The 9,370-nt window shown below is 34.1% G+C and overlaps 1 protein-coding gene across 1 annotated transcript; it reads right to left on the reverse strand.

The window, feature by feature from the left end:
* Window positions 1-1,689: 1,689 nt before the first annotated feature.
* Window positions 1,690-8,450, reverse strand: LOC129781929 (uncharacterized). The gene is made up of 2 exons (XM_055789427.1): window positions 8,216-8,450; window positions 1,690-3,547 (listed from the first exon to the last, which is right to left on the reverse strand). Exon 2 carries the CDS (start codon window positions 3,512-3,514, stop codon window positions 2,453-2,455), a length of 1,062 nt encoding a protein of 353 aa, XP_055645402.1. The 5' UTR covers window positions 3,515-3,547; window positions 8,216-8,450; the 3' UTR covers window positions 1,690-2,452.
* Window positions 8,451-9,370: the final 920 nt, after the last annotated feature.

Genomic DNA, 9,370 nt, shown 5'->3' on the forward strand with positions numbered 1-9,370 from the left:
AAACATATTTTTTAAGAAAATAAAGAATTGTGCTTGAAAATACCTACATACTAATCGATTATTTTTGGTAATTGAAATGCTGTTCAAAGCCATGGAACCATTTTTTTTGTATAGGCTTAGAACGACACATTCGGATAAATGTTATGGTAAAGGTAAATGTTGCTTTCGGAAAAATGTTCATTCGGGTAAATGTTCCATTCGTGTACCTGTCGCGTTTAGGTATTTATTACATTCGGGTGATTGGAATTCGGTTGAATGTCTTTCGGGTAGCTGTCGTTCGGATAACTTTCTTTCAGGTAAATGTGACACAATCTATATTTACGCGACCTTGTTAAGAATAACTAAGAATTGTAAAACACAATAGGAGAGAATGATTGAAAGCTACTAAAACTACACAGCTTCAAAATCTAAACTCGATATGCTCGGAATCATAATAATGTTACTTGGTCCGGTTTGAACACCAATCAATTCATCATTACATAATACACTGCGTTCATAACTATATAAATATACGAAGTCGGTTGTATTGAGGTATATAGTATAGAATACAATAACTATTTTCATTTACAAGACTGGCCTTTTGAATTTTATTGTTGTGTCCAGGCGCGAAACATTTAAAAAAAATTACCATGTTTTAGTGTGTATCTCGTTCGCCAAACCATTTATTCTGCTTGTAAGCTGCATCTGCTATTCGTACGACCTCTTCTTATAAGTTCTATACATTAAGCCATACCATGACTTTTCGGATTTTTTGAATTGATGCCAAATTACCCAATTATCACGCTGTTTTTGATGCAAAAACAGAAGTAAATGATTTCGATGTATTTCATTGCACTTTTGAGTGTGAATTCATATTGATGAAAAGCTATCTGAACCATCAGACTGCCGCCTGTAAAGTTCCAAAATTCCTGCAATAGTGAAACCCATGGGATTACCTTCTACATTAGTTTTTGAACCCGCAGCTTTGGTGATGGGACCTTTATGGTTTGGGGAGAATATTCTCAAAAATATCTTATCACGCCTTACCAAGGACGCTCACTAACGCTCGGTCGGACCTAACTAAAGGATCGCCTCCTATGTTTCAAACTAACCGGGCAATCGGTGGAATACAGGTTTGCTTGCGAGAGGCCCACTTGCTCAGTTCCTTATCCTCGTAAAATGGGGACTTCGCCCGCATTACATTGACTTCAGAACAAATTTTATAAATAATTATAAAAAAAGTAACTTATTAAAAAATTGCCCTGCACTGAGTTAATACGTAAATACCTTTTTTTTTCATTTTACTGCATTTAATACCGTATGATTGGAAATTTTAAATTTAGGCGCCTTACAAAATAAAATTCGTAGCTCTTTTGTTATTCAGTATCTAAAATACAGAACGATTACATGTGAGGGTTAACTAATCTACGTACTGACGTAGTTGTTACCTTCATTTTGAAGATCACGGTACACACTTTTCCAATATATTCAATATATATAATATATATATATATATATATATATATATATATATATATATATATATATATATATATATATATATATATATATATATATATATATATATATATATATATATATATATATATAAGATAAACTTTACGGGATTTCTTTCATCTTTTTAAAAAAATACAACTTATTGCTGGAAGAGCTAAACTAGAACTAACTTTATTCTCATTCCTATGTTCGAGGGAAACCTATTCCTCACTTAGAATTATGCTGACTTAAACTGGGTTGCTAGATGGAGAACAATGGTTGTTTGTTCAGGACCGATCGGACGATCGGGCGACGGGATAATTTATGAGTTTATTCTCGTACGCTTCCTGATGTTTATGGGTTGATGCTGGCATGGCTTGAAGTGCTGATGCTGTGGGAACGATCGATGCTCGAGAAAGTGATGTCTCCGCTTTCCTTGGTATCGGGTCCGGCTGGATGTGCGATATGAGTGATGTTTCTTTGTTAGTGACTGATGTTTCGGTTTTAACTCGTCCCCCCTCAAGTTTTGCTCGTCCCGAGCAATTTTGTTTGTTTATTGATTTCAGTTGACGTTTAATGAAATATAAAGTTGAACCAATCATCATAATGATTATCGTTGTGCTGATGATGCCGAATCCTATGCGGTGGTTGAGGTCTAATGTTTTTAGATGTTCTCTGTTTTCAATGTGAAGTTCTTGCAGCTCTGATAAATTTACGTGACGTTCGATATGCAATGTTTGAATTTTGTGTGGTTGTAGCGGTAGTATTATCGGATGATGAAATTCTATTTCGTAGTTTTCATAGAGCTCGTTGTTGACGTATATTGAACAATTATGGAATGTGATTTGGAAAATTCCTCTAAGGGTTTTATGATGTGTTCCACAGGTGCTATTTATTGATGCATTTCCAGATATAGCTTTTACTAGCAGTGTTCCATGTGATAGCTGAATGACTTCTGTTGATGGGTATTTTTCTGTCACTTGCCTGTTTGTCCTTGGATCAATCGACTTTCGCATTGATCGTTGCTGATATCTGTTAATTGTTTTCTCTCGCATAAAGTAACGTCATTGTGTTCTTCGCAATTTGTTCGGATGGCAAAAATTGTGCTGTCATGTTGGAGTACGTTTTTATAGTTTATCTTGATGGTTCGATTATTGTATGGTAATGGTTCAACGCTGAGTTTCTTGAAGTGGGTCGGTATCAATCTCGGGATATTCGCACATATTATTAAAGATGATCCTCGGTAGAACACAGTTGGAGATAAGTAGCTGTAGGCGTCGTCTAAATTCTGGATGTTCAACCCGTCACTTTGGATTTCCTGAGCTATCATTTCTAACTCTTTCTGAGTGAGGATAAATCTACTAACAATATTGAGTTTTGCTAACACTATTGCATTTTCTATGGAATTGAGTATGTCGAACAATGTGTACAAATTGAAGATAATGGAAATTTTTTCGTCTTCGGTAAGCAAGTAGTTATTCTGTAATGATAATTCTTTTAATAAATTGTGCTGGCTTCTGAACTGATCGTTTATAAAATTTATTCTGTCTTCAAATCTGGTATTTATTTTCAATTGATTATTGTTTTGTTTTACAAGGTTTTCTTCGGTTGTTTTCAAATTCTCCATATTCGAATTAATTATTTGTAGGTCGTTTGCATCTAAGTTTCCTGTTACTAATTTGATTACACTGCCTAGAAAATTGATTGACCTTTTACTTCTGATATTTCTGGGTTGCAAATTATTATAAAGGTGTTTTACATCGATTAATGTTGCTTTTATTAATACAGAGAAAGGACCATTTGTATTTGGGAGAATTGATATTACATTTTCTATGAATTTTATTGAGACTTCAAATTGTGTTAATTCGATTATATGTAAAATTCTACTGTAGCCAGCTATTATTCTACCCTCCCCCTTTTCAAGAATCAACGCTCCTGCGTTGTTGGTTATTTCGCTTATTTGAATGGTTTGAGGATATGATATGGTAAGGAATGTAGATATAATGAGGTAGAGGAAGGTTCCGGTATGTTTCTTCATCTCATCAGGTCAGTGGTGAATAGATTCTTCTTTCTGAAATGAGAAAAAGGTGTTATATTCTTTTTAAATTTTCTTTATGTATTTCCCGGCCAGAGTCGTCAACAAGTATTCTTCCTTTGTTTTCTACGACTATGACTGGTGAATACTTTTCTTTTGTTTTCTTTTTTATTCCTTGAACCTTGTTGTATTTTATTTGTCCTTCTTCGAAAGTGGGATCAGGTTCTCTATGCTTATTATGGTAATCTAAAGCTTTATTTTTTGTTTTCTGATGAGCTAATATGATTTCATCATAAATCTTGTTTCTATTTTCAATCAGTTTGTCTATGTCAAGAGGTCTTTCCTCTCCGTCTTTTACTCCATAGAAAGCTTCACGCGGTTTCATTTTTATTGCGAAATGTACTGAATTATTGTATTGGGTACAAGCTATTCTAAATAATTCTTTTTGAGAAATGTCATTAAATTTTGATTTCAGGCATCGAAAGATTTCAGCCAGGGTGGAATGGAATCTTTCGACTATACCATTTGACTTACTATGGTTCGGAGGTGTGAAAAACATATCGACATTTAGATCTTGTAAAAGTCCTCTGATTTCGACTGATTTTATGGCGGGTTCATTGTCGCATACTATTTGTTTTGGGGTACCAAAAGTTGCAAAAAGTTTTGTAAGACCTTTCCGGACATCAACGATGTTTCTGGATTTTATCGGTATTAACATTCCATAGCGGGTGAATTTATCTACTGCTGTAAGGAACAGTTCGTTAGGGATAATGAATATATCGATATGAACGATATCCATTGGTTTTTGAGGGTTAGGTGTAGAGCCAAGTGTAATTTTATATGGATGACGATCATATTTCATTTTAGGAAAATAGAATTTATTTGAAATCTGCTGTTGGTTCTCCCAGATTCCTCTATGAGCATTGCTATGTGTTTGTTCTATTTTTGCATGTTGTTCTTCAGCAGTTTTTAGATCAATTAATATTTTTTGAGTGATGAAGACTTTAAATGTTTTTGTTCTATTAAAGTAATTTCTGTAAGTGTGTTGGATTGTATTGATGAGTTTTTCGGGACAGTGAATGCAGTTTATACGTCTCGGATCCATGTAGTTTTTGAACATGTTAAAAAGTACTGGAACACAAAAAGTAAGTTTGGTAATAGTTCTTCGGAATACTCTAGGAAAAATTTCTTCATAAATATTTTCTTCATCAGGTCCAATTTTTAAAACAATTTGATTGTTGAATGCATTCAAAGGTTTCTCTGTACATTTAATGAATTCGGAATCGTCTGTATCAGCTGAGTGTACTGTTACATTATCAGATGATGCGTCGTCATCTTCTTCATTAAAGTTCAGTTCATTTTTAATTCTTGAAAGGCTGTCAGCTACAACATTTTGTTTTCCTGGACGGTAATGAATGTCGTAATCAAATTCGCTGAGAGAAAGTCGCCAATGTACCAACCGATTATTAGTATCCTTTAAATTTAAACCATAAGTTAAAGGTTTGTGATCTGTGTACAATGAAAATTTTCTACCGTAAAGATATGGTCGAAAATATTTACAAGCCCATACTACTGCAAGTAATTCCTTTTCTATTGCAGAGTATTTTTCTTCCGATTTGTTCAATGTTCGAGAGGCGAAGGCAATTGGCTTATCACTACCAATGGTACCTTGTGATAGAACAGCGCCTATGGCAAAGTTTGAAGCGTCCGTGGTTAGTATAAAAGGTTTTGAGAAATCAGGGTATTGCAATATGTTACTCCCTATTAAGATTTCTTTGCATTTTTCGAAAGAGGCAATGAATTCTTTTGAGTGTACTATGTTTTCATTTTTACGAAGAGCGTTTGTTAGAGGTTTTGCGATTTTTGCAAAATAAATTTTCGATAATAACCTACGATACCTAGAAATCCTCGTAGTTCTTTTTCATTAGAGGGTAATGGCCATTTTTTATAATTTCAATTTTATCTGGATTTGGTTTTACACCTTCTGGAGTTACAATGTGACCTAGAAAACCTACTTCTTTACGCAGGAACTCACTTTTGTCCAATTGTATCTTCAGATTGTGTTTTTGCAAAGTTGTGAAGATTTTATTGAGATTATCCAAATGTTCAGTAAGACTTGTCGAAAAAACAATTATATCGTCCATGTAAACTAAACAGATGACACCAAAATGTTCTCTCAGAACATTATCCATAACACGTTGAAACGTAGATGGTGCATTTTTAAGTCCAAACGGAATTCTCAAGAATTCATAATGGCCGTTTTCAACACTAAAAGCAGTTTTAGGAATATCGGCTTTATCGATTTCTACTTGATGGAAGCCAGAAGCAAGATCAAGAGTTGTAAAATACATACAACGTCCTAATTTATTTAAAATATCTGTAATATTTGGAATGGGATAACGATCATCAATTGTTTTCTCATTCAATTTTCTATAATCAATAACAAGCTGATTTGATCGAAAAGAGATTTCTTAATGGCAGATGTTCCATATTCTGGGATTTGCAATTCGAAATTATTAAGTTCTTCAATAGGAAAGATTGTTTTCAAACTAACATCGCAAGGTTCGTTTGCATGATTGGTCAATATCACATGAATGAAATTATCTTCTACTTTGTATAAACCTGAAGGAATGCTTACGTGAGTGGAAATGTAGAAATCATCGTCAAGCAAAAAGTCACCATTGTCTTTTTTTGTTGGGAAATGAAGAATTTTAGATTCTTGTGAATTAAGGTGTACTGAAGAAATGTCGGGATATTTCCTGAGCATTTTAATTTGTCCTTTTGGAAGTTTGAGTTCATTGCTCGCCGTTAAAATGTCTGCTTTTAAGTTTTTCAGGGATTCGTAACCAATAAGGCCATCGAAAAAAGGGTGGAAATCAAAAATAAGAAAATTTAGTTTTTCCGTTCCAGGGATATTAGGAAAAGGATTGAATTGAACATACTGATTAACTATATGTGAACCTGCAACATTTCGAACAGTTGAAGGGGTAGTGTACTTACAATTTTGTAAATTAACATGTTTTTTTGATATGTAATTCCGATTACTTCCTGAATCTATTAATAATTTTAGAAATCCTTTATTTGTTTTAACTGTTATATACGGTATAAAATTATTCATGTGACTTGGTCCGATTCGCCGACCACTTGAAAATTTAGATCATCAACTGATTCAGATTCTGGTTTTTCTTGAGTTGCTTTAACTTCTAAATTTTCTTGGTTTGTAATGTTATAGATGGACTCTGGAAACTGAAAAGATGGATCGTCCTCCGGGAAAAGTATTTCATTTGGATCATATTCTTCCATATGGTAATTTGGACGGAAATTACGGTTCATATAATTGACTTGTCTTGATCGTATGGAAGGATCTATTTCCATGGGAACTGGTTTTGGCTGTGGTGTAGGCTTAGGTGCGAAAGCGTTTTTGTTGGCAAATGGGTTTGGTTGGAAAGGTCGGAATGAGTTTTGTGGTCTTGGGAAGTTAAATGGATTAGGTTTATATGGAAATAGTTTATTTGGAAATTGTGGTCTAGGTTGATAGACATTTGCATTTGGTTTTGGTGTGAAAGGAATCATTTGTTTTTGTACTAACACATTTTTCGAAGGGATTGGTGGTGGAACAGATGAATTGAATGACTTTGTACGTCCATAGTTATAATTATTTTCCTCTAAGCATAATCTCAATGCTTCCTTCATTGTTTTAGGAGATTGTGCTCTAATTATAGGGCCTAAAGGATCTTTCAATCCTGATAGGAATACTTTTAAACCCATGTCTTGATAAAATTGGGTTTTTGCTATTCGTACGGCTGCATTTGGCTCATTTATGTTCAATAAATTGACCAATAGAGAAAGTACATGCGATACTTTCGAGTAAAATTCCTCAACAGTTGTTGTTTGATAGACTTTGAAAAGATCTCTAGTCAAACTAACCTCATCTCGTTTATCGCTATAATGAGTTATGAGGGTGTTTTTAATTTCATTCCATTCAACAGGAGTACCGTAAATTTCTAAAATATTAACTGCATCGCCGATGATTTTTGATCGTATGCATATACGCCATGTATAGGAGAATTTTGAGCACGTTTTATTAAAGGAATAAGTTTGTCGACTGCTCTAATAAATGAATGCAATTTTACAGGATTACCATCAAAACAAGGTAAATCCCGAATGATCTGAGGAGTTTGTAACGATTTCAAAATTTCTTCTGTTTCCCTAGCTTGATGATTTTGAGCGTTTTCTGCTCCTGCTGGGGCAACTAAATGTGCGCCCGGGACAATATTAACGCCAGCTGCTTGTGCTAGCTGAGCGGCTGTTGCACATTGAGCTTCCAGTCGAAGCTGGTGAATAACATCATCCCTATCTTCTATTTCTTGCCTTAAATGAGCAATTTGTTGTTCAAAATGATCCATGTTTGATCAAATTAAATTATGAACTTTTTGTAAAAAATAAAAACTTTTAAAATTTAAACACTGAAATTTTTCAACACTCTTAAACTGTATTATTTTATTTCACTTTTTTCTTTTGATTTAGTTTTTGTTGGTTTTATGTTAATATTACTTAAGATTATGTGATATGTCAGCGTGTCGCTTACCACTGGTGGGGGCTAAACGCTCTGAATTAGTAAAGGTTTATTGTTTTGGCGTGACTTCTCTTCGATGTTAGAATCAAAGTCCGCGATTATTATTAATACTTAAACTATTTACTTACGCGTCCTTCCAATCTCGATGTCCGTTCGAGATTTTCCGTTAGTGGTCGATGGTTCCTCGCACTGTGTTCTTTGATGTTAAAAAAAATCACTGCAACACAATATTCACTCGCGGTGGCACTTAGGCGGAAATTTTTTAAACTTCGAACACTTAGACGGAAACCGATCCACACGACTGCGCCAGATAAACTTTACGGGATTTCTTTCATCTTTTTAAAAAAATACAACTTATTGCTGGAAGAGCTAAACTAGAACTAACTTTATTCTCATTCCTATGTTCGAGGGAAACCTATTCCTCACTTAGAATTATGCTGACTTAAACTGCGTTGCTAGATGGAGAACAATGGTTGTTTGTTCAGGACCGATCGGACGATCGGGCGACGGGATAATTTATGAGTTTATTCTCGTACGCTTCCTTATGTTTATGGGTTGATGCTGGTATGGCTTGAAGTGCTGATGCTGTGGGAACGATCGATGCTCGAGAAAGTGATGTCTCCGCTTTCCTTGGTATCGGGTCCGGCTGGATGTGCGATATGAGTGATGTTTCTTTGTTAGTGACTGATGTTTCGGTTTTAAATATATATATATATATATATATATATATATATATATATATATATATATATATATATATATATATATATATATATATATATATATATATATATATATATATATATATATATATATATATATATATAGATATATATATATATATATATATATATATATATATATATATATATATATATACAATATATTCATATAGACCGCAAAGTCTATATGAATATAACATCGCTCCAGTAAGAAACAAAAACTCCCTCGTTTTAGCTCTTTTCCCATTCGCTACTCTTCGCAAATGGTGACCGAATGATGACATTATTTTTCGTGTATCGTTTATCGCTCTGCACTTGTCTGTGCAGCGTTATAGTAGGACGGGACGATATATGCGGTTCAAACTTGTATGCAGGCTTCGAAAATGGTGTGCGATGTTTGGTACAGCTCGGATATGCAATCAACAGTCTTCGTTCCTCTCTTTGTTTAATCATTTAGAGTAACACAAGTGAGTACTGTCATTCATACAAGTATCTGAATGATCCACTCATGTTTGGTTGTATATTCGTGAGAGGTTACTAGCATGACATATTGTGTATCAT

Source organism: Toxorhynchites rutilus, unplaced genomic scaffold (assembly GCF_029784135.1).
Source record: "Toxorhynchites rutilus septentrionalis strain SRP unplaced genomic scaffold, ASM2978413v1 HiC_scaffold_289, whole genome shotgun sequence".
NCBI lineage: Eukaryota > Metazoa > Arthropoda > Insecta > Diptera > Culicidae > Toxorhynchites > Toxorhynchites rutilus.

Excerpts from the sequence above, each read along its gene's own strand:
- LOC129781929 (XM_055789427.1), bottom strand. The coding sequence starts at position 3,514 with ATGAAGAAACATACCGGAACCTTCCTCTACCTCATTATATCTACATTC.